This window comes from Cydia splendana, chromosome 6 (assembly GCF_910591565.1).
Source record: "Cydia splendana chromosome 6, ilCydSple1.2, whole genome shotgun sequence".
Lineage (NCBI taxonomy): Eukaryota > Metazoa > Arthropoda > Insecta > Lepidoptera > Tortricidae > Cydia > Cydia splendana.
This window is the reverse complement of record NC_085965.1, coordinates 7602789-7629180: the sequence shown is the minus strand read 5'-3', so window position 1 is coordinate 7629180 and position 26392 is coordinate 7602789. Positions and strand designations below refer to the sequence as shown.

General features: G+C 37.9%; 2 protein-coding genes across 2 annotated transcripts in view; one reads left to right on the top strand and one right to left on the bottom strand.

Moving 5' to 3' along the window:
• The window catches only part of LOC134791325 (uncharacterized), a 38583-nt gene extending 37438 nt beyond the window's left edge, over positions 1-1145 (top strand). The window contains exons 3-4 of the mRNA XM_063762340.1: positions 489-604; positions 999-1145. Of these exons, the coding sequence (XP_063618410.1) occupies positions 489-584 (96 nt within the window). The 3' untranslated portion in view covers positions 585-604; positions 999-1145. The remainder of the gene's footprint in view (positions 1-488; positions 605-998) is intronic.
• Positions 1146-19351: 18206 nt separating this feature from the next.
• LOC134791308 (luciferin sulfotransferase-like) lies at positions 19352-24606 on the bottom strand. The gene is made up of 7 exons (XM_063762320.1): positions 24532-24606; positions 23457-23585; positions 22909-23008; positions 22384-22685; positions 21801-21895; positions 21325-21502; positions 19352-19513 (listed from the first exon to the last, which is right to left on the bottom strand). The coding sequence occupies exons 1-7, from the start codon at positions 24599-24601 to the stop codon at positions 19389-19391; spliced, it is 999 nt and encodes a 332-aa protein (XP_063618390.1). The 5' UTR covers positions 24602-24606; the 3' UTR covers positions 19352-19388.
• Positions 24607-26392: the final 1786 nt, after the last annotated feature.

Sequence of the window (26392 nt, the reverse complement as noted above, 5' to 3'; positions counted from 1 at the left end):
AGCAAAGCGACGAAATCGCGGAGTGAGCGACGCCCGATATAAGATGTAACTGATGACAATGTTCAAATTTCTGTTCGATAAAAGTGAAACATAGAACCCTGTAATATTGGGCCAGCGTATTATAACCTAACCAGCGGGCTCAGCACGGTTCCATTTTTATCGACTATCACTATGCGCGTCCCTTTCGCACTTACATACTTGTTAGAACGTGACAGGCATGGTGACAAGGGATAAAAACGCGACCGTGCTAAGCCGCCAGTTTATGTTGCAATATCGTCAAAATATTGCGATATTAACGATATTGTAACAAACTCGTAACATTAACAAGTATAAGAATCTATCATCACTTTTATAGGCTCTTAGCCTTACCATTCATACACATAAACACATACCCGCCATGCTAGTAAATCTATAGTCCCTAACACATTACCTTAAGGTTTATTATTGCTTATTTTCTCAATGATTCACCAATAACATCATATTCACAGCAAATGACAGCGAAAGTCCTTTTCGGAAGCGTGACTTCGATCAACGAACTCAAGCTGCAGGAGAAGGCTGAGCGGGAGGTGCGGCGGACGCACTAGCGCCACCTAGCGGCAGACCGGTGAGTTACGTGGTTTGGTAACCTGGCTAAGAAAGCGCTGTATGTAGAGGCAACACGGTGGGTAGTTAATGCACAGTCCGTGCGGTAGATGGCGTGGATATTAAAAATTCGTTGTGTAGTATCCCGCTAGATGGCGCTTGCATATGCATATAGTGAAAAATAAAAATGACTGAAGTTTAAGATTACTTCAATTGTTTTGATTTAGGTGGGTCTTTCATTACATGGATTGGTTTAAAAACTTCAAATTTACACTTATAATTTATAAAGCTACCCCAAAAACTCAATTTACCAAAGGTAATTTAACTTACTTTAAGGTAATATTTTCGGAACTGAAAATTGGGTACCTAAATATATTTTTTTTCTACAATATGGTTTTTATTTTATTCTGTTTCAGAAATGTGATACGAGTGAGAGAGATGGAAAGTCGTGATCTCGAGAGTTCGTCCATTACGAAAATATAATAGAGTCTAGTATAAATATAAGAGATACTATAATGTACCTACTTTAGAAGACTTTATACTCACTAGAATATAAGGACTCGAAAAAAATACATCTTGTGCTGTTCAAAACTTTATGGATATTAAATTTGAGAGGATAATTTTATCAGAAAGTGTCAGAGATAGTAACTAAATAAAGAATGGAAATCTACATGCGATGTTCCCAATGCCACCCAAACCAGGGGCCCAATTCTCGAACGGTATTAGACTAATATTATTAGTCCATGAACTGGGGCCCATTTCTCGAAGGATTTTAGACTAATATTATTAGTCCACGAACTGTCAAATCGTATGGGTTGTCATGACAACACACTAATAATATTAGACAAATATTGTCCGAGAAATGGGCCCCTGTCAAATCGTATGGGTTACCATGGCAACACACTAATAATATTAGACTAATATCGTTCGAGAAATGGGCCCCCGTGCACCCAGTGGAGTAGATTACTTTTTTTTTTATTGTATGTGTTAGAAATTATTAGAATACTCACGAATTTATATGTAATATAGCTATAAAGGTATTTTAAAGTACATTAAAATTATATTTTGTGAAAAAGTGTTTTTATACATTGTTTTGGTTGGATAAGTAAGAATATATTTAAATTTTATAAATGTTTTGATGTAAGTAAGTAGTTTTATATTTTTATAATAAATTTGTTTCGGAAATCTAATGTGAGAGTTTAATTTTATACTTTTGATTTTATCTGGCCTGTAGTGTCTGTCTGTTTCAATTAGTAGAGGTAACATTTTTGGTAATTCTAGGTATTTTAGGTAAGTACTTACCTATTTATAACCTAATTACATAAGCTACCTACCATCTGTTTTATATCCAAGATAGGTACTAAAATGATAACTGGTATTGTAACAATTTTGTATCAAAATGACATTCCCGGGACCAACTCGGGCCATGATGTTTACGACAATGAGAGGTGCAAGTATAGACTAGGAATCCTCTAGACCAGCGGTCGGCAACAAGCGTCCCGCGGGCAGCATGCGGCCCGCGAGCCCCCCTGGCTATTTTATATGTAATATTGTCAAACAACAATGTCTGATAAAGTCACACATATTAACAAAAGTGCGGCCCGCGTCAACTTCCTTAACTACTATGTGGCCCTTGGCTGCTAAAAGGTTGCCGACCGCTGCTCTAGACGGAGTTTAGAGCAATTATTTCATGAAACCAATGCTGCCAAAAATACTGGGGTGCGGGGGACGAGGTGAGCGAGTTCCCGTGCCGTGATTGGTCCGTTCAAAAACGGGCGTCACACAAAGACACTTTGACTCGAAAATGGAGTAAAACTACCGTGGCAGAGGGGGTAGCGCTACGATGCTCAGTCTGGAGGATGTCTTGTCTGTGGGTGCAAGAAATTACTTCAGTTCACGTTGTAAAATCACTCTGTACCTATCTTTTGGAGCAAGGACAATAAACTAGTTTGAGGCTTAACGTTAATACCATGGTGTATTTAATCTAATAACCTATTAACCAGTTCGATTACAATAGATTAGCATCGCTTATAGAATCAAGAGTCTTACAATAATTATCTTATGTAAATAAAATTCAACCTTATTACATTAAGGTAAAGTCGATATCCCTTGTTTCATGCTTATGAAACTTTAATATCACAGAAGTGCACTATGTTGACATAACGACGATGATAGGTCCTACGAAGTCATTTCTAAGCCCTTGTTCACATTGTATTGGAACTTGGAGAGACAGCTGTACTGATGTAGTGCATAATTATTTGTCTTCGTATTTTCACGGAAACGTACGAACGTGTGTTGCTATTTCAGTCAGTCTCGGTACAAAAAGTACTGACGTTGACTGAAGTAGCATGACAAATACGAACGTTTCCGAGAAAATACGATGGAATACAATTATGCACTAAATCTGTAAGGTAAATGTGGCCAATTTAAATAGCTGCGTCTGCGGGAACGAGCGTGCACATGCCGGTTGTAAAGTTCTTCTTCTCTTCTTAGTCGGTACACTCTTGCCAGAGTGGTCGTGGTCATCATTGTGAATCTCGATGAGTGATGATCTTACTAATACGGCGCCATTCGTCGCGGACTGCAGCTTTCCGGGTACATTCGTAAACCGAGCACTTAGTTGCGGCCTTGATCTGGTCTGTCCATCTCATTGGTGATCTACCACGTGGCCTGGTGCCTTCGACCTTTCCCTGCACTACGAGACGCTCTATGGAGTCATTACCACGACGAGAAACATGGCCGAAGAAAGTCAGAATGCGTGACTCCACTGTGGTTGATAGGCGCTGTCTGATGCCGAGTTCTTTTAATATGGAGTCATTTGTACGAAACTCTGTCCATGATACTCCTAGCATCCGTCTCCAGCACCACATCTCCAAAGCGTCAACTCTTTTCTTCTCGGTTTCACGAAGGGTCCATGTCTCCGACGCATAAAGGAAAATGGGGAATATTAGGCAGTAAACGAGTCTGGTTTTCGTGGTCTTGGTAATGTTCCTATTACCCCAAATCTTTTTCATTTTGTCCATAGCAGATTTAGTAATCGTCATGCGCCGCTTGATTTCGTCTATGCACCCGCCTTCGTTGGATATTAACGCCCCAAGGTAAATATATGATTGTAAAGTTAGGTAAGTATATGAAATCACTGCCGACTTAAGGATGACTGAGATGACTCACGTTAGACCGGGCCATGTCCGGGCCGAAGCTTAATAGTTTTCTATGACATGACAGGTGATCACGTGATGCTTTCCATAGAAAACGATGCACCGGAAACTCCGGCCCGGAAACGGCCCGGTCTAACGTGAACGTGAGTCAATCATTATCCTCCCCTTTTCCGATATTGGATGTAGGATGATAGGATCCTACATCCGCGTAGTCAGGCCGCGGGGGCGCGCCAGGGCCCCGAATTTAGGGGTCACGCACGCTACAACAAGCATTATGCCTACACATCCTCCGACATGGCTGAATTTATCGGAAGCGCCTTTCCAATATCGGATGTAGGAACAAAAACAACTAAAGGAGACTACCACTGGCATTAAGTCTGCCTTTTTGCGGTATTTATAGTTTTTTAGTAATAATGATTTATTAAATGCATAAATAAATACAGAGAAACACTTATATCTTACATTTTACTTGCTTCCGACATCCGATTTCGGATCGGACAATGTGAAAACGCTCTTACGTTACGAGCCTACGACGTAAACAATGCAAACATGCCCATAATAATTCCAAACATTTCAAACGCATGTCTACGCAGGAAGCCAGAGCCGTCCTGCAGACGCTGGTGTGTATTGGCCTTTAGGAATGACGCCCTGCGCGTGATTCGCCTGTCAACCACATTGCGATACTGACCCTAGCCCAAATGAACTCATGCATAATGTATGACCGATCAAAACTACTAATGCCATCATAGTGCTTAGTTTTGCAACTGGTACCTTTGGTAACTGTGGCATGGACCAGAAGCTTAGAATAGAGGTACTAAAGGTAGACGAGACGATGTGGTAATAAGGCTTCTAAACTGAATGAATGAAGGTTTGTGGGTTCGATATGAAATAGGTATAATTTGATAGTATGTATGATATGGTCCCAACAGATAGGCGTCAAGTAGTATAGATTTGTTAGGTTGCTTCATATGCCCAAAGGGCAAACCGTCCAGAAATAGGAGCGTATCAGGGCACCGTCGACTCACGGAACGACGAGACAATGATTTTCACGTTTCCCGTTATACCTAAGACCTAATAGGGTCATTCTCGCATTTCGTGCAAATCGGTATTATTTGCAATTTACCAAAAATGTGTTGGTGTTTTCGAATACCTGTCAATGCAAGGTTGTAACATAGGACCTAAAGTATATGGGCCCGCCATGAACAATTCTAAAAAGGTGGTTATTTTCTTTATATTTACAATTAACCCCCACTATTTTTATTCCTCTCTGCACGTATCGCGTGAAGCTATACTTTGACCTCCATTTGAACCTTAAGATACTAAAAATAGAAAACTTATTTTTGTTTCAGTAAACAAGTAATTTAGTTATGTTTTATATCGTATAATATTATACTCTAAGAAATTAACAATAAAACTATACAGCCTTATAAGTGTATGGTCCAAGCATTTTCTTCATTACCGACGCGAGAAATGGATTAGCTATATTTTGCTATATAGCAAGGGTATATAGCACTTCCCGCGGATACAACACATTGTTCGTCAGTCAGTTGGCCGCGTGCTACCACAGCGGTCGTCCGTATGTTACTTTTGACGAAAATACCTACGTTCTCTCGTGTCGGGAAGGAGTGTGGTTCAGATAAATCTTCATCACCATCTAGTGATTTATACAGTAAGTATCAATTGTACATTATTAACATTATACCTAATTGATGTGTTTTAGGGTTGCCTTTCGGGTGGCTTATTCTGCGAAATCAAGGTCTGATATCAACCGACCTAGGCGACGAAAACTTCCAAAACTTCATTCATATCTGTTTCATTCATTTCTTTTCCTTCCATTTTTTCCAGGGAAGGTAATGAACGAATTTAGAAGGTAATGATAATGTATTAGAGGCAGTGCATTTAATGGAAAGAGGGTTAAGTTATTATAAATAGTATGTTGGTATAAGCATTTAAAACTGTATGTAATATTATATAGGGGAGCCCAACTGGTGTTTTATGGATCTAACTAGAGCGCAGTAGATTAACATAACCTGCCGCTCTACATATAATACCAGACCGCACTCAAGGACACTGTGCTGAGAAATTTGACACGTTACTAAGAGACTTAAGTGAGTTGGAATTGGAATCATCAGGTACCTGTCGACGATAAGGTAGAGAACGGGGCAAATGTTTGGAATAAAAGGCAGAAACTACATGAACATAAACATAGGCCGATAAGTAATAATAGTGCCTCCGCTGTCAAAAGCGACAATTCCCAACCCGTGCGTGATAAATCTCAGAAAACTGATACCAGCAGTAAAAAACGGTGTAAACCTCTCAGGGCGATGGAGCATCGCAAGTTCATCCATCTGTGGAATATAGCTTGACAATCGGAAGACATACGGGCATATCTGTTGTTATTCATGGTGCACTGTCGACGAACTTAAGCTCAAAGGGGACTCCAAGACTTTCAAAATAGGAGTACCCTCGACAATGTATGAATCCTGTTTATTTCCAACTATGTAGCCCGATAATCGTGGTCATTTCGTAAATCCAACGTCAATGGGAGTCAGACAAAAACCAACCAGTAATACTTAGTTCGGAATCCTGATTCGAAACCTTCACTGGATCTAATTCACCAAAATGTAAGGGGTCTTAACACCAAAGTAAGTTTTTCGGGCTTCTATGCTGTTGGTCCAGACTACGTAGGTACCTGCATATATCTTAAAGGGGTGTTTAGAGCATTAGAATGGTCCAATACACTTCATGCTTAATCTGGTACATACTCTCCACAAGTACATATCCTCACCATTGGAAGATTTCACGGGTAAGACCGATCCCAAAGTCAAGGTATTCTTTTCGTTCAGCTTTAGCAAAGCTGTTTGAGTCCATACTCCATGGCACGTTGTCGAAACAAGTGAAACCATTATTCCTGTGCAACACTCCGCATGGTTTCAGAGCGAAACGGTCTGTGGAAACTAACCTGACCTTGGTTTACACCATTTCAGAGCATCTGGATATGGGTATCCTGGTAGACGTCCTGTATTATGATTTCCGAAAAGCCTTCAATCGTATGGATAACGATGTATTCCTACACAAACTATTGGGTTCAATCCACATTTGCTTAACATTTTTGCCAGTTATCTGCGTGATCAATCGCAGTACGCAACGACCAGCATGGCCACTTCGTACCAGATCCGTACCATACTCGTTCTGGTGACAGCCAAGATTCAATCTTGGGGCCTTTCCTATTTGGAATAATGATCAATGACCTGCTCTCGGTTATCCATAACGCTCGTTGTCTACTCTACGCCGACGATCTTAAATTGGTATATTGAGTTAAGAAGGAGGAGGATTGTAAGTTGCTGCAGGAGGATGTTTCATCTCTGTTCCAATGGAGTTGGTATAACAAACTGACTTTCAATGCGGCTAAGTGTCAAGTGTGTAGTTTTAATCGAGCCCTATTTCCTACACATGCTCAATATTTTCTTGGACCTGAGCCAATAAGACTCTTGGGTCAATAGACTCTTGTAATAACAAGAGTCGTCTCAGTAAAGGATCTTGCGGTCATATTCGATACGCGGCTAACATTTCACGACCACATCAAAGCACTTGCCACTGTAGATTCAGTAGATTAGGCTTTGTCACTCGCAACGTCAGAGAATTCCATTTCCCTTGCCCCATAAAAGTTTTTTACAATGTTCTGGTCAGAAGCAAGTTGGAGGCGTCCTGGATAGCCTGGATCCCTTACGAGTCAACGTACATTCTACTATTGGAAAAGGTCCAAAAGAATTTCCTTAGGATGTATTACCAAAAAATGTTTATTTTAGGAACCCTGGGCTTCATGTTTTTGGAGGTGAGGCACAACTTAAGCCTACTACTTTTAGCTTGTTGGTCTTTTCGTGGAGACTCTGACTGCCTTGAACTAGTAGAGAGGCTTGTAAGACTTTTTGTACCTGACATTAGCAATATAACCCTTGCTTGAGATTTTGCGAGTTTATGGAGCTGCGGTGGATGGATTGGCAGTCGAGTGTATTTGGATGTTAATTTTAAATTAAAGTATGTAGTTTCTCAGTGTGTTGGTGATAAAACTGATGTAGGGCTGTGTAAACATTAAATAAATAAACAATACGAAATACGTCTTCAATTACGTAAATTGTGCTTGACAATCGCTACAAGCTAGGTGGTAAATCATAAGTCGCGAATGTCAAGCCGGAATATTTGTTAAGTCGGCTTGATCGTCTGCACAGCGCTTGAGACACGTGATTTTAATGTTGTTAATTATATTAATGGTGTTAATTTTCGTTAAATAAAGTTTTTTTATTGCGATTTCATAAGTTTGTTTCATTACCGTCCACTGATAAAATTACCATCCATGCCCATTTCATTACCAGCGCGTAGTTCATTACCACCAGTCTTATTAAATGAAAAGTAATAAGGTTACGAAGGTGCCTTTAGCATAAAAGTGTCAATAAATGAATCCACAATGCATGAAAACCCAAAAATTTACCATTTAAAAGAAAATTTACAAATCGAGAGAACATCACCGATTTGCACGAAATGAGAGAACGACCCAATAGGAGGATTCGTATAACCTGCCGGATTTTACGGTCGGCCGCGGACATGTGCCTACACAGCATGAATATGGCATACACAGGATTATAATTGTAGGTATATATCCGGGCTATAACCGCGAAAATCGAAGTTCGCAAATTGCAGGCATCTTTCTCTATCACTCTAATTACACCTTCATTGGAGTAAAAAAGATAGATCCCCGCCATTTGCGAATTTCGGTTTTCACAGGAGCCCCTCTGATGACGACTGGAGGTAGGTACCTTAGCCAATCACAAAAAGCAAGTTTATAAGTTGGTTCTTGTTTCCAGACATAAAATAACCACAACCGTGTTTTTTCTGATATTTAATGTCGAATCCGTTACATATTGGAAACAAATCGCTTCCTGCATGACGCCACAAACAAAGGAAGTTTTTGCGGTTAACTGCTGAGAAAAAAGCAATTTTAACTCCAGTGACAATAGTTAATTTAGGGTACCGTGGAGAATCCCACCAAAAACAGTGTCAACTTACAATACCTAAAGATTTTTATTATTTCTAACATTCAATTTTGCTTTACAATGTGAGGAGTTATACTTTGTGCATGTTTCTAATAATGTAAGTATAAATAGGTAAAGATTTTCTGATTAAATGTCAGCATTTACGCAATACTCGTGTTGTTTACTTGCTGCCCTACTTCCCGCTCCACATGGCGATCCTGCCAGATGCGGTGTCGATGTCGGGTTCGGAAGTCGGAAGTGCAACCGCGCACTTTATATGAACAAAGTGGATACAATTTAATACCTTTTAGTTCCTATTCGACGTGTGCCAAAATATAACTCCTCTATTTATCCAGTTTACCCCGTAGAGCGTTTTCGCACTTGTTAAGGGGCTACCCCACGCCAATGACCTTCGATCTGAATCCCTTAGTTTTCTAATGTTTTTTGTAGCTTATCATATTAACAGTAACGGCTTTAAGCAATATATAGTAATCCCATGTTCACTTCAAAGCTCATTGTCTTCGAAATATTTGGCATCAAAAGTTGAACGATTTTAAGCCAAAAAACTGGTTTTCTGGCCATAACTTTTGTGTTAATTAATTTATAATTAAAACTCTAGACACGTTTTTAGAGACGTCAAAGACGAACCCAGATATGTAGATTTCGTATATGTTAAATCTTTAACAACAATCTAGATACGAAAAAGTGTTTTTTTAGACAATGTTTAAAAATCCCTAAAAAAAATAAGTATTAATTTCTTTCAAAATCCGGTAGACAAAAATGGAGATAAAATATTGAAGAACCGATAGCCGTTTACCTTATAATTCTATCTGTATGTAGTGCAATAGTAGGAGATACGATTCAAAACATGTCAAAAATCGATGAAGACCCCGGGTAGCCCCTTAATATTTACTTTTAAGCTGTCTTTCCACTGAGTCGGAGATAAGAAGAGACGTGCAGGAATCAACCACTGGGATTGGTTATATTGTAATCCACGTCACTTGCCCGCTCCCCTGGATTGCAACCATTTATACCTAGAGCTAGACCAAGATAAGTCTGCAACGATTTTGATAGCACACGCAGTGCAAGTGTGTTTACAAAACCTACAGTTTTCAGATTTTTCCTTGTACCTACTTGTAGTGTAAGGTGATAATACTCAGCCTATTTTCAGGGTACTAGGTTGATGGCAAGTTCCGGTTACATATCAGAATACCGAAAATTCATTTACCTAATGTCGAATCACCTATGCTCGATTCACCTATTTTTTAATTACCTAACGATCATTTTACCTAAACATTGAATGACCTAAGTTTATAATACCTAAACTCAATTAACCTACTGGATGAAACACCTAATTAACGTTTTACCTAATGCACATTTTACCTAACGCACGTTTTACCTAAAGCTATTATACCTAATGCATGAAACACCTAAAGCTGACATACCTAATGGACGATCCACCTAAAGCTGATATACCTAATGAACGATATACTTAAAGTTGTTTTACCTAATGGATAAAATACCTAAAACTGTTATACCTAACTAACGAAATACCTAAAATCGATACTCCTAAAGGACGGAATACCTAAAATCGATATACCTAATGCATGTTATACCGAAAGTCGATATACCTAATGGACGATATGCCTAAAGTTGATTTACCTATTGAACGAAATACCTAGAGCCTTCAAACCCAATACCTTCAAACAGGTAGGGTACCTACATTATTGTAGGTACCATAAATTTAGGTACCTACATTCCAAAATTTGGGCCATAATAAACTCGAATATCTTCAATCAGGTGTGACTATTATTGAATGCCGGAGTTTTAAGGAAAATGTTTTCATAAAGTGATGAAAAAAAATCAGACAACATCAGCAAAAAGAAAATTGGTATTAATGGTTTATTGCTTTATCAAGGGTTTGAACTTGTGGCCATAAATGTTGTAGTTAGGGTAATTCCAGGGTAGAAGGCCATAGTTTTTTTAGAACGCGATAAAAAAATAAGTTTACATGTAATTAAAATAAACACAGTTATATACAATTATACAGTTATATACAGCTCAAAAAGTGCTACTTTACGTAGCTGTTTAGCGTGCAGAAAGTTGATTTTCGCGAACTAGAGCTTTTCAATTTTTTTTAAATTTATACTTGTCCAATTCATGACTACTTATCGATGAGTGTTAATATTAGTTTCCTTTAAACGTCGTAATCAACATAAAAACCTACTGTTAATGTAAGAAAATATACATATCTCATATTTTATTACTTACCTCTTCATCATTATAACACGTTTATTTTTTTAATATTGAATATTGAAAAACCGTTCTTAATAAGTTGTCTGAATGGAACGGAATAGCTGTCGAAACGCCTGTCAAAGAAGAGGCGTTTTTTCTTACTGCCTGTTTTAAGTTTCACATTCTAATTTATTTTTGACTGCGCATAAACATTATATGATTTAAACTATATTTTGCTTTTTCTTTTAGAGTTATTAATTTTAATCTGAATTTAATCAATAAATGTATGAATTTTATCATTTAATAATTTTATTATAGGTATCTATTAATTAGATATAATATTATTTTTATTATTAATGCTATATTTACTTACATTATCTGCAGTAAATGATTTTTTATAACGACTTTAGGTATTTCGTTCATTACATACAGTCAACAGTAAAAATATCGGTGTAGCCATTGACATAGATATCTAGGGACTGACTGGCTCTACGGGCAATAATAATGAGGCATGACAGGGGCCAGTATAGCGGTGTGAAACCGCTACAACGCGATTGGTTGATGAGTTCGCATCATGTGCGCGATTGGTTGATGAGTTCGCATCATGCGCGCGATTGGTTGATGAGTTCACATTACGCGCGCTATTGGTCGCAACTATTTGCGTTAGACTGCATGATTGGCTGGAATTCGTGAGTAACACCGCTGAACTAGTACCATTTTTAGTGCCCGTAAAGCCCGTCCTTAGATATTCTACGTCAATGGGTGTAGCCAACTTATTCAAAAATATGTCCCATAGTTCTTGATTCGCTGACATAAGAGCTATGGGACATATTTTTGAGATGATTTGTGCACCCATATTTTTACAGTTAACAGTACCTAATAGGTATATCAACTTTATGTGTTACGTGCTTTAGGTATATTAACTTTAGGTATTTCGTTCAATAGGTAAATCAACTTTAGGGATATCGTACATTAGGTATATCGACTTTCGGTATTACGTGGATTAGGTATATCGACTTTAGGTATTCCGTCCTTTAGGGATATCGACTTTAAGTATTTCGTTCGTTAGGTATAACAGTTTTAGGTATTTTATCCATTAGGTAAATCAACTTTAGGTATATCGTTCATTAAGTATATCAGCTTTAGGTGGATCGTCCATTAGGTATGTCAGCTTTAGGTGTTTCATGTATTAGGTAAATCGGTTTTAGGTATTTCAAGCATTAGGTGTATCAAGTTTAGGTAGATCGACCATAGGTATTCTGAGCTTAGGTAAAAAAATTATAGGTGAAACGTGCATTAGGTAATTCGTTCATTATGTGTTATGAGCTTAGGTTAATAAACCATTAGGTGTTTAAAAAAATAGGTGAATCGAGCATAGGTGATTCGACATTAGGTAAATCAACTTTCGGTATTCTGATATGTAACCCAAGTTCCCTATAAATTTTGATTCCCTTGAGAGTGTCGAAATATACCTACGTTTGTTGCGACATAAATGGCCGTATCTTTTTTTTACGTTAACTTAGAAGTTTGATTTTTTCACAGCTTCAACGGACTGTAGACTTGAGTAAGTACTTATATGGTTATAATTTCAACTCCACGCGTTCCCGAGATAAAGGGTCTTGACAGACGGACGGACGGACAACAAAGTGATCCAATAAGTATTCCGTTTTTCCTTTTAAGGTACGGAACCCTAAAACATTGGTCGTAGCTTCGCTCTTGGCGCTCGCGACTCTGTTTTTGTATGAGTTCTTTAACCTGCACAAATCGCTCTCGTCCGGAGTCGTCTAATCTAACGATTCACGCGTGAGGCGCCGGCGCCGACTGTCACACCGTCACGAACATGATGGCTGCTCCCACATTGGCTGTTAATGTTATAAACAGCGGTCGGCAACCTTTAAGCAGCCAAGGGTCACATAGCAGTTAACGAAGTTGACGCGGGCCGCACTTTGGTAATATTTGTGACTTTCGCAGACATTGTCGTTTGACAATATTACATACAAGATAGCCAGGGAGGCTCGCGGGCCGCAAGCGAGAGGATCGAGGGCCGCATGCGGCCCGTGGGCCGCTTGTTGCCGACCGCTTAATAAAAGGTACCTAGTTATTTACGATACAACTGAAATAACTTAATCAGAAAGTGTATCTGTAACTACTTTTAAGTTATTTCGCTTTTACTGAACTGTAACGCGATGGGCAAAGGTATGTTAAAGGGCAAAGTTTTGTACTTTTACGGTATGTATATCGTCACGGTATGTATCCATAATACAAGCATTGTTTAATTATAGAATTTTTCAAAAACGAAGGGTATGGTGGCAGGGTGTCATCTCCATACAATTTTTAATCTATAATCTTAAAACGCCAAAAATCTCGTGAGATCACATCTGTCGGCGAACCCTTCCTGTTTGAAAAATTCACGGGAAAAATACTAGCCCCCTTATTCATAAACGTTTACTAAAGTTATCAAGCCGATAATAATCGTTTGTCCCTTTCCATCATGCCAATACATCGGAAAGGGACAAACGATTATTATCGGCTTGTCAACTTTAGTAAACGTTTATGAATAAGGGGGTAAGTATTTATTTTAAGTACAAAAATCAAAGCTCAAAAGCTCTCATCGGTGTGAGCGCGTCCAAAAGCTCATTTCGCTACAAAACAACGCGAACAGGGATCATCGCTCGACCGAGGCCTTATAACTGTACCGCACAGCCTCCGGTTATGTAACTAGAGGTAGTCCTCGCGCGCCTGCCGACGCAGGAACACGGGTTCGAATCCCCGACCTTGCTAACTGACCTTAAAGTTGTGTATGTGTTGTGACCGGCATTGACCTTTTAAATTAAAAGCTTTTTTAAAACAGAACAGTCTTACTGTTCTTGTTATGAATATTTCTTGTTCTTGTTATGAACCATAACATAACCTAAAGTATCATAAATGCGAAGCATCTTGAACTGAGTCCATGTAGGACCAGTTAACTTTAATTTTGTTTGTGAACTATGAACTGAACGCCTGACCTGAACTGAATGATTTTGCTGTGACATCATGGAGATACTAAGGTTTGTTTATATCTTGTTACTTTTAATAATATCTTGGTGGCAAACAAGCATACGGTGAATTGTAAAAAAAATAGACAATTACTTATAATATGTCTATGTCTCTCGACGTGACATTCCTGTAGCAATTGTCACTTTTTAGCGCCGAGCGATTAAAACGTCATTACATGTCATTAACACGCTATCATGTCGATCACCGCGACCTTAATACGCCCGCTGGAGCCAGTGAAAGCATATTTCAAGATCATGTCAAATTTTATTATTGAATTTACTAAATAACCAAAACAAAACCTTTAAAATAATCCAGTTTATAAATAGGTATGTATGTAAATAGATACGCAGGCTACAAATGCAAATCAGGAACATGCTTCGTCCCAAACAAACCAATGATGATATCCGCAACAGGCTTCGTCATTTTTAAGTAATAATTTAAGTCATTTCATAATTAATCCGCATTACCAACCTCAAACATTAGACATAACGTATCAGGTAATTGGCGTTACATAAAACAAAGTTTTAGTGAAGAAATAAGGAAAGGTGAATATAATATTTACATCCTTAAAAGTTCAAGTCCCAGTTTCGCATATCCACGTGCGTCAACGTTACATAATGTTTATGTTTTCCCGTATCTCAGAAACGCGGATATGTGACGTTACGTTACATAAAAGTTTACAAAGCTTTTACCTACTTAACACTTAGTCGAGGAAATTGACAATATATCCCGTAGTTTTCACACTAAGTGATTATTTCAAAGGAGATTGCTCACACAAAATGTTGAGTTTATAAAAATAGGTACATAATCACGAGGTATGGCCTTAACATTTGTCCCTAGTGAACCCGTGACTGTAAATATTTTGAAGCCGATTCTGATCAGTATTAGTTAATCGACAAAAAAACACTGAAGTGCAATGTAATAAAACATACAGGCATACACAAATTTAACATTCTATACAAAGTGAGCCGTTTTAATTGCACTGGAGTAGGTACACTGAATTATCAGAAGTAATGATAGTCACTATCTTTGCTCGTCTATGATGGTGTGAATTAAGTATTAAATCAACTCATTCAAGTTACCGTAACTGAATCATTTTGTAGCCTACACTTACTCACTGAACATACATAAAAATGAAATACATTTGTGAACTCCAACTCAGGCTATGTCATAAGACACTAAGCCTGTTTCCGATCTTTTTGTCATATCAAACACATTATCCGGAGTTCACGTATATAACAATCATATAAATCCAATTGTTATACATTCACACGCATATTTGTCCAAACTGATAAAAAAAGTTTGTGTGGTAACCGCTGTTGAACGTTATTGTCTCGATATTGGTCAATATTGTCCAATCATTGACATTTGTACTTAAGCAAATAAGCAACGCATAAAACAGTACAGTTAGAGATGTTAATATCGCTGATAGAGAAAGTTAACTTTCCTCGATTGATGAGAGTAGAAAGCTTTTGTTTAGTCTCTTAATGTCGTGTCAAGATTCCCGCAATTAATAAGTCTGTTAATGATTATCTGTGAAATATGGACGCTTAAATGATTATAGAAAAGAAAATCCTTCGTTTTTATAGTTTGCATTAGCAAATTGTTAACATTTTTAAGAAGGTCATACATACATTACATTAGGATAAATTTATTAGGAAAAAACATTTTCATAAATTAGTTATGATTAACACAGTATTCCCGCAACAAACAAATTATTTACAAATAAATATTTACTTTTCAGATACAAATACATGTTTGCAATTTTGACTTTCTTCTTGAAAAATGTCAACAACGAAAAAACTACAAACTACAATAGTACAGTACACACCACTCCAAAATGTCCATTCACTAAATTAGTAGAAGAAATATTTAAAATGAGAAATCAAACTAAACTAAATGACATTAATAGTGAAGGAAAATTAGTGCTTAACTCTATAGCCGATGTGACAACTGATATTAAAAACTCAAATAAATCAGTACAAGATGCTCTAGTAAACGATATAATAGCATCCATAAATAGAATTAAGAATAACATTACTCAAGGAAACGATGAAGAGAGAAATCTAAATGAAGCAATAATATTAAATCTTCCTAATCAATTAGAAAAGTCTGAACGAAGGAATGATGAAATAAGTATAAAAGGAATTAAAAGTGGTATTGAAGAAAAATTAGATGTCAAACTAAATACATCAAAGAACAATAACAAAAAGAAAGCACCAAAACCCACTACTACTACAGAAAGAACAACCTACGTCGAGATTTTGACAATTGAACCAAATAATACAAATATTGATAATACTACATCCCTTAACATAATAGAAGTACTGAAACATCTTATGCCGATGTTTAATAGTACCATGACTAAAGAATTACATAACATTACTATAATAGAAAGAGATCATAGCAAAAATCATTCATTTTCCGCTACGAAGAATGTTTCTACCATTGTTGTTACTTACTGCGATAACGAAAATTATACAAAAGCTAATGTATCGTTTCAAAATACAGAAACAGATTTAAAGATACCTGACAATAATACAGATGATGACTACCTGAGTGATGATGATGATGACGAATATGATTACAACGATTTTGTGCCTGAAGTCAACTTAACTAAAAACGAAAAGAAAGATATAATGGAAGCGGCTGAATACGGAATGCAGAAAATGCATGAGTTGTATGCAGTTATGGAACCAAAGTTATATTCTATGGGTATGTATGCATTGTGACCATATACCGAATAAGATAAATAACTTTCAGATAGTATGAGCGGACAGTAAAATGCCTGGAGTAAATAATTCCAATCTCAATATTGGTAACTAACCCGTTGTCAAATCCTACTAGAATTTCGCTGTGAAGTAATTTTTCAATCAGCAAAAGTTTACCCAAACTGCAGATTTATAATCAATGTTGGTTTTACATTACAAAACGGTGTTGTCGTCAAATTGATAACTCCCATTCTTCGGTTTTGAAGTCCTTATGCATTTGCAATAAATGTATACAATTGTCGTCTTTATTAATGAATAATTGTAGATAGGTACTTTCATTGTCATAGCATGATATAATATAACTTCCAGGTCTATGGTTAGAGGACTCCAACCCCGCCCGGTACGTGGCCGCCTTCAACGCGCCTTCGGAGGATGCCGCCAAGTTTTACCGCTACGGGTATGCTTCGCTGCAAGCTGCTGCCAAATTGAAACAGCTCACCAGGTATGTTGAAACTTGGAAACTATACAAGACTGTAATGCTACTTCAAATGCCTCTCCTGGGAAATCTAGGTGTGGCATTTCGCCTATATTTCAATATTTTTATTAGTGTTTAAGGTAGCTGCTTATTGGTTTTACATAACAATACGAAAATGTTGGTTCCGTAACCTTAACATAACCTAGTAACCAAAGACTTATTGATTGTAGAAGTGGTAGTAGTCCTACATAATTATCGTCGCAAGAAAGCAATAATGCTGTAACCTGCACATAGGTACACGAAATTTTTTTTTACACAAGTATTCTAGATTCATTTTTTTTCTGCGTCGATTGCATTGTACATAATACCTATGTACATACAATGCAAAAATATACTTATGCCTTTTGAATTTGACGTAGTCGGATTAAAATTAATGACAAATTCAAAGTGTTTCGTTCGATTTGCGGTTAGCAATAAAAACTTGAATTGCGTCGTGATGCTCCATTTACCGGTCCATGGCTTGTCTAGCAACCTAGACCAATTGAATTTTCGATTAGTCTTATAAGAAAGAACTAGTATCTATTTATAATGCGTCTACAAAAACTGCCACAATACGGTTGCTTTAAAAATGCACTTTTGGTAAGCACAGGAATATGTTGTTGACATCAGTATTCTTTGAACTAATATAGTGTCTTCTTATATATCGACTTCGTCTGTCGATGTTCTACAAATATCGATAAAATGATTTTTCCAAATTAATTATAAGTAGGTATATATACTTGGTCAAGCAGATCTTGTCAGTAGAAAAAGGCGGCAAATTTGAAAAATGTAGGCGCGAAGGGATATCGTCCCATAGAAAATTTGAATTTCGCGCCTTTTTTTACTGACAAGTTTTGCTTGACCGTCTATATATAAAACCCAATCGTAGGAATCATGTCAAAATAGTACCCACCAAATTCAAGTTTGAAATCTGAGGGATAACCGAAAAATTTAAAACATTAGAGTTAGAGCAAGCCAATTTGGCTTAGTGATAGCCCAAACATTGCAAGTATTATTTTAAACGTCAAACTTCTATGAAATTATGATATTTATATAACACTTGCACAGTCTGGGCTATCTAAATCGCTGCCAACTTAGCTTGGTCTAATCAATCCGCTTCTGTCGATCGAACAGACAAGAGCGATAGAGAGGCAATTTTAGAACTTGATGTTGGCGGTAGACCCTCTGTTTGCCAGATTTGGTAGGCCCAATTTGATCGATAGATAGATTAGACTTTTACAAAAAACACATATTTAAATTTAATTATTTTTTACTTTATGTTAAATACATCATGAAATGAGCAAATAACCCAAAATAAACGAAGCGTAACATTGAAACTTTTTGTCTGCAATTTAATTTTATTATGATACCATTACATTGAATTACCGAGCTCCACTCCACGTTACCAATTTCATGCCAATTTAGTAAAAGCTTTAACAATATTAGATTAAATTGATTAAATATATAACTAGAGCGCATAAAATCGATGACATAACATTACTAGGGTTAAAATATTGCTTGTAAATCTTGTAATACCCAATAGACCTTATATACAAGTTAGTAACCACAGCGTTCACCGTTACTAGGTAAATGGGTAGGTATTTATATTTGGTATAATAACTGAGACTGTGTAAAAATTAGACTTGTTGAATTAGTTAAGAAAATATATATTTTACGCGTAAAATTTAATTACGTAGTACATAAGTAGCAATATTAACCGTACTTAGTAAAATAAGTGACGCTAAAACAGTCAACTTGTTTGATAAACATCTCGCCTTTTTTAAATGTAATTACTTTTCTATAAGGCGACCTATCATTTAACAGGAATGTGTAGGTTTCTTGGTAGGAAATCAACATTTGAAACTTGTGGAGTATTTAGGCACCTTCGAACTTGTTCAATTTGTTAAGTGATTTATGAGAAATTTGCCTAGATTTTAGTCATAAATAATCTACCCATGTGTGTGTTTCCAATACCTTGCCGAGAGATGGTCAATTGGTCATGTAAATCTTTAATGATAGGCTTAGTGGGAAAAAGAGGGATAAGCCTTTGCCCAGCTGTGGTACACTACAAGCGAATAAAAAACGAAAACAAAAAATTATTCAATTTTTTATTCGTCTGTAATCAAAATGTCAACGAGCTGTCGTGCGGGAACCGCAGGCCGGAGCCGGCGAGGCCCTCGCGCAGCCAACGCTGCGCCTGCGACGCCATCTCCTCGTCGAAATACTCGCGCCAGCCACCTGATTTGCCTGAGATAATACGTCGTTAGTAATATTATTAAATAAAACTATTGAAACGGATATGATCCGTTTCAATAGTTTTTTCACCTCAGCAGCTCGAACAAGGGTACTTTGCTTCTTAAAAACAGTGAGCAAAATGCGATTTTGCTCACTGAGTCATTTTGTCTCACTCAGTGAGCAAAATCGCATTTTGCTCACTGATTGTGTCTCACTCTGTCTCAATTTTGCTCACTGAGTGAGACAAAATGACATTCAAGTGATCTTTATAGTCATTTCAACATGCGGGGTCTAATACAAGTTCGATATACTTGGGTTCTATTATCTCTGTCCCTCTAGGTATGTTCTCACTGCTTAGGGTGAAAAATTTTGTGTACTACACGAGATCAAAGTTATTTACATCTCGTGCGCTTTTGAATCCCTTACTACGCTCAAGATTCTAAATTAGCTTTCGCTTGCACGGGACTCAAAATAAGCACTCGAAGAAATATCAAACTTTGATCTCTTGTTGTACAAATAACTATATTTCATGAGTAACTATCGCGGTAACCGAAGACAATATTAAATAGATATTAATTTAATCGTTCACTAGGCGACACAATATGTCCCCACGAGTGGCGACCCTGTGCCCTATTTCACCAACGTGACAGGTCCGACAATTGTCGACATCACTGTTACTGACGTCACAGGCCTCCATAGGCTACGGTAACCGCTTACCATTAGACGGGCGGTGTGGTTGTTTGCCACCAACATGTTAATTTAAAAAAAAACTCCACTATATCGCCAGTTTATAAGTATTTATTTGGCGTAGCTAATGACAATCGTCTCAAGAAATACGACAATTGTCACGAAATTCCGACACAGAACTCATTTGCTGTCAAGAATTACTGAAAGTTCTTTGAAATCTTGTGACAATTGTCATCATTGTCATCATAAACATCGCAAGAGAAATACCTGTTTTTTGCCAATATAATAAAGTTTTTTTAAATAATACAATGATGGTGACAAACAGGAATACGGCCCGCCCGATGGTAAGCGATAACCGTAGCCCATGGATGCCTGTGACGTCAGCAACTATGAGACTTGTCGAATTGTCGCACCTGTCACGTTGGTGAAATAGGGGCCTGGCATCTGCTGTCTCTCTACATCGGTGGATATGCTGCCTAGAAAAGTGACAACTGTACATACAAAACAAAACAAAACAAAAACATTTTTAAAACACAAATAATACATACATATAATCACGCCTATTTCCCGGAGGGGTAGGCAGACACCACGGATTTCCACTTGCTACGATCCTAACATACCTCTTTCGCTTCCTTCACTACCTATCATAACATTCCTCATACACGCTCGCCGGTTTAGGGTGCTCTTGACTTGGCCTTTCTTCAGGATTTCCCCGATCTGATCAGAGAAAGTCCGCCGACATTTAAATAATTGTATGGAAATGAATCACTTTTCGTTGCATCTGTTTATTGGCGTTTGTCGATATATGATTTATTTATCTATTTAATCTTTATTGCACAATACAAGAAGGTACAAATGGCGGACTCAATGCCTTAATACATTCTCTACCAGTCAGTGCATTTTAATCGTATCGAGATGACAGATACGAACTAAATTCAAGTAATCTTTGGCAGACATTATTTAAATTTCTATTGGCATTTTCTATTATTCAACGCTTGTCACGTACCTTAGGGCCCCTGACAACAAAAATACTTATGGCGACAGCGACATCGGGTGTCAAGCGGCTGATATTATCGATATAAATGCTGTGTTATGTCGCGCGATGTCGCCAGTAACAATCAGCGACAACTGCTTACCTTTTCTTACGAAGGGCTCGGCATCGGGGTTGAAAATCTTATCCCTCCACGTCGGGTGCACAGACTCGTTTTTCCTAAAGTTTTCTATGTCCAAGTGCTCGCAAAGTTTTGAAATTTGTTCGTCCTTTACTTCCTTGCCAAGAAAATCTGATACTCGTTTAATAGATGAAGGCAGATCCTGAAGAAAGTACACGTCATTTTTAATATATTAATATTTCAGTTCCCGTTATTTTTCTGCTCCAGGAAATTAAGTACAAAACTATTGCATTTAAGTTCGTACAGACCAAAGATAGCGTATGGCATATACCATACGCTAACTTTGGTATGGCGTGGACCATATAATTCACAACAAAAATCAGGCTCCAATATCCTTTTGACTTTCGGTAATAGTAGAAGTAGAAGAGACAACTTTTGTTTTCCTGTTTGATTCATGTTGCTATTTTATTAGTTGCCAACAACTTATAGGAATTACCTACCTTTTTCATATCTTCGTAAAAAATGAACAACATATTTGGATGTTGACGTAGCGCCCAGGCCTCTTTCAAATGCGTTAAATATGGCGCCCTAACAACTGAAAAAAAATATGGTTGTCTGTAAAGTCGGTTTACGGACGATAATTTTGCGTGATAACGTCATAAAAAAACATTGATGAAAAATTGCCGTAACGTTACCATGGAGATTTGTCCACAACGTTACCATGGAGATCTGTCCACAACGTGACACTTTTTCGTGCATACTACCGGTGTTCATCGATTTATAAGACTTTATCACGTCAAAAACAGAAGCAAGCGTTATAAATCTTTGGTACGGTCGAGGAAATTGATTCTTTAGCAGTTTACGGTTCACTTTACATTGGACAGCTCTTAGCATAAAGTATTGTACAACCAAATTTACTTGAACCGCAAATTGCTAAAGAATAATTTTCCTTGACCGTAAAGTTGACGCTTCCGGCATAGACAACAGCACAAACTATAGTATTCTCCATAAGTTACGTAATGACGCATTCGTCAATACGTAATTTCAGTTCTAATACTTATTTAATCATTCGATGCTGCTCACCCAAGTCGTTGATAAAAAGATTCCAAAAGCTTTTAAAATCTCCAGCATAAAACCAAGTGAGTTTTTGATGATGATACAAGGACACAGCAACGTCCCTCGGGTCCCGGGCCACGTACAGGACCTTGGCAGAATCCAGCAGGTTCAGGGGTAGAAGCGAGAAGGCTATGTGAGTCTTGAAGAACCGAGGAGAAGGCGCGTTGTTTATCGCGTCATAAGAAAGCATTTGTATGGAACATTCTTGGCGCAGTATCGGTTCTAACAAATCCAAGTTTAGTTCCTTCTGGTATTTCACGTTATATCGTCTGAAAAAAGGAGTTTATTATGTTTTTGGAATTATACAGAAACCTGATTTTTTCCATAAACTTTGAGCAAGACGCGACCTTGTCTTGAGAAGAGATAAGTGTTCTCAAAATAGATGTTTTATCATTACTTTTTAACCTACATATATATGTAACTCTGTAAAGATACATTTCACACTCTGACAGACTACGACAAATAAAAGGTTAAAAAGTCAGCAATACTTACTCAAGTGTAATATATCTGCTATTCAAAGGAATCTTTGAGGCCGTGGTGAAATCAAGGTCATTCATGAGTAACCAGACCAATTCCTGGGTCCATGTTGTACCTTTATAAAAAAAAGCTTTTTAGTCCCCAACGGCAATAGTAATAAACCGATCAACTCAGCATTTGTAGTTCTTTGAGATTCCTGAAACTTGACCTTTTCGACGGGGCATTTGTCCGTATCTGACGACATCACGCGACTTAAGTCGGTAGCGACATCAGGTGAAGTCGTGCGACCTCGCGAAACTTCGCCTGACACACTGGCGACATCGCACAATATGACACTCTCTGGCGAGTGGCGACACGTGTCGCGCGACGTTGTCAGACATGTCTGGCGAAGTCCGGCTACGTTGCGCCACGTCACCTAAAGTCGCTGGCATTTGTCCCCTAATATACCTATATCCCTCGATTACTTTCTACAAGAGCCTGCAACCCCGATCTCAGTGGATTGTCTCAGTAATTGACCTCGTGTAAATATTGTATTTGATACTTTAAACGTGTCGTTGACTTGCCTGATCGAGGAAACGTGGTCACCCACACGTCGTCAGGCCGAGCGGCCATGTTCCTGAACTTGTCGGCGTCATCCGCGTAGCTTGCTGGCAACAGATAGCCCCCATCGCCGAAACGGGCGCAAATAAGACCTGCAAATGTAATAGTACCTAGTAATAAATAGAAAACAACACATTAGGTAAATACGAGTACTTAACGCTAGTGGACAACGCGAGAAAAGAAAGGGTTATTCCCATTACACCCACTAGTTACCACCAAGTTGTTGTGACAATTGAGATTTACAAAAACTTATTTCTCAGTTGTTCCCAATAGTAGTTGTTACCACTGCCACTGGTAACAAGTTGGTGGTAAGGTAACTAATGGAAATAACCCGAAAAAAACTAATTTATGATCATACCTGTGCCTCGGGGCACAAACACTAAAGTGATGGTAAGTATTAAAGTTTTTACCTTAAGAGGCTCGATATTGGACATGATATTGAACCTGTTTACCGTAAATTTATACAGGATTTCCAATAAGCAATTGCATAAATATACGTCAATAAAGTTTAATGATAAACATCAATTAGTACTCGAGTAGCACAGATATGTTTATGATTTCAGGCAGTGGTTAACCTTTTAGTGATAAGGGAAAGGGATCATTCGATTTTTTCTTTGTTTCGCTTGTCATGGAGTGTTTCGAAGTTAACAGAATACCTATATACCTACATATTTGGAACAAGTCTATAAAGGGTTGTCCTGTTTTAATTAAATTTGCAGACTACCTACTTCTGTTATTTCCTCCTGAAAGCAGTGGTCCGCGGACCACCGGTACGTTACCTAGTAGGTACTATTAGTTATTCTGTGCCACCGGTTAGGAACCACAGCTGTGTAAGGGTTCTACTTCAGACTAATGAGATTTGACCGAGAAATTTGAGTTTGAGACCCATTGAAACCAAAATATTATAACTACAGATTATAGTAGGTAAAATTTACTTATCCTCGAAAGATTTCTTTTCGTACATTCCGACAAAGTTCAGTATGACGCGACGCACACAAAAGGCATCGGTCAAAGGGTTAATTTATTAGTAATAGGTACCTTTAAAACCGTCGTTTATTAGCTTGTGAGTGGCAGGATCGAGATTTTTTACTTTTATCTTATCGCACATTGTATCTGAAACTGACAGAAGACTGACATTAGTAGGTTGTTGTTGTTGTTGTCTGTCCTAGGGCACCCCGGAGGTGCATAGGGCTTCCACAAGATCCTTCCACGCCCTCCTGTCTTGAGCAACCGTCTTGGCCTCGTTCCAGCTCAGTCCTACGGCTGTCAGCTCGTTCTCTACGCTGCGCCTCCGTTGTGTACGGGGCGTTTGCGGGCTCGCTTCGCCCTGAGGCCGCCACTCGAACGCGATACTGGCGTTGTTCGTATTTCCTCTTCGCAGGGTATGACCGATCCATCTCCACTTCCTCAGCGCTACTTCTTGGGCGATCACATTAGTAAGTACCTACATATTTAATATCAAATTTACCTAATCATAATCAACAATAGAAAGAGAAACGGTCTATGAATCCATTCATTATCTAATAAATATGACTTTAGTTGATTGACTTTTAACCTTTTGACTTTTAACCTTTTAAAACCTAAAATAAAATCGAGGAACCGAGCTTCAGTGTTCACTAACAAACCTTTATTTTACCCGATGCCAGCCGAAAAAGCAATAGAAATAGTAATTAGCGTCGTGGGTTTTTATACCCTTTGCCAAGAGTAAAGACCTGTGCACACCGGATGAGTGTGCGTAATACTTATATATACTGATCTTTATGAGAGACGGCACACAGCTTGCGTGATGTGTGCGTGCACGGCTCTGATATTTTAGCGCACGTGCACGGTGTGCTCTGATGGCCATAAAGGTGTCCTTCAGATGTCAACTGCAGCTGCATTAAGGATAACTAACGCTAGAAGGGTCCGGGTCCGGGCCGACGCGTATGACACTTCGTTTTCCATAAATATCATCATGTGATCACATATAGAATTTTTAGCGGCAGTTGTACGACCCCAATTTGAAAGATAAACCGCAAATCGATGTACATTTGGCACACGTAGGTCAAAACAAATTTTTTGACCCGCAGTTCCTAAAATAAATTCCCTTAGGAGGGGAGTGCCGAGTCATTTTATTTTAAGGACGGTAAAAAAAATTTTTTTTAGAAACCAATCGTGTGTCGTGGTACTATATGGAAGGGCTTTTTGAGGCGATTCTAAAAATACACCACATCATTACATTTTTTTATTAATTCAAAAATAATTTTCAAAATATACCAAGTTTGGGCTCTTCCAGATACGATATGGCTGTTTTTTTTTTGTACAATATACCACAAATGATACGTGATATCCTCATATCTAACCCCAAAAAAGCAATTAGGAAAATAATTTATTTTAGTTTTTTGAAGTCAAAACTTCTTTAGCGGCGCTGGGCACTTTTTGAGGTGGGGAAAAAAGGCGATCACGTGACCGTAAGGTTTAGATGGCCACTCATTTAGATGGCATTTAAATCAATAAAGAAAAACTCAATGACATTACATGAAAAAGGTTCTAATCTTGTACGGGTTGAAATACGAGGATCTCACAGTTACATTCTAACTTTATATCACTCAAAATAATACAGGGTGATTGGAAATTCGCCGTATTCCTTGAAAGGGGTTATTCTATGGGTCATTTGCATGAGATGTGACCCCTACCACAAGAAAATAAGATAAGATAAGGTAACGAAGACAAATAAAGCCCAAGAAGATACTTAAATGACATAAACAAATCGATTAAGGGACAAATAAAGCCCATGGAGATAATAAAGTGACACAAACAAACCGATTAATGGTCACGTACGCTAGGTCAAGTCTTCCGCCTGCTCTGCTATTATTATTATTATTTTAAAAAGTTTAAGAGAAAATGTCGACAGTCGTAC

Bases quoted from the DNA above. Each gene is read 5' to 3' on its own strand.
- LOC134791308 (XM_063762320.1), bottom strand. From the start codon at position 24,601: ATGTGCGATAAGATAAAAGTAAAAAATCTCGATCCTGCCACTCACAAG. The intron at 23,009-23,456 runs GCAAGTCAACGA...TTTTTTATAAAG, and splicing joins GACCACGTTTCCTCGATCAG to GTACAACATGGACCCAGGAA. The intron at 22,686-22,908 runs GTAAGTATTGCT...TCCTTTTTTCAG, and splicing joins AGCAGATATATTACACTTGA to ACGATATAACGTGAAATACC.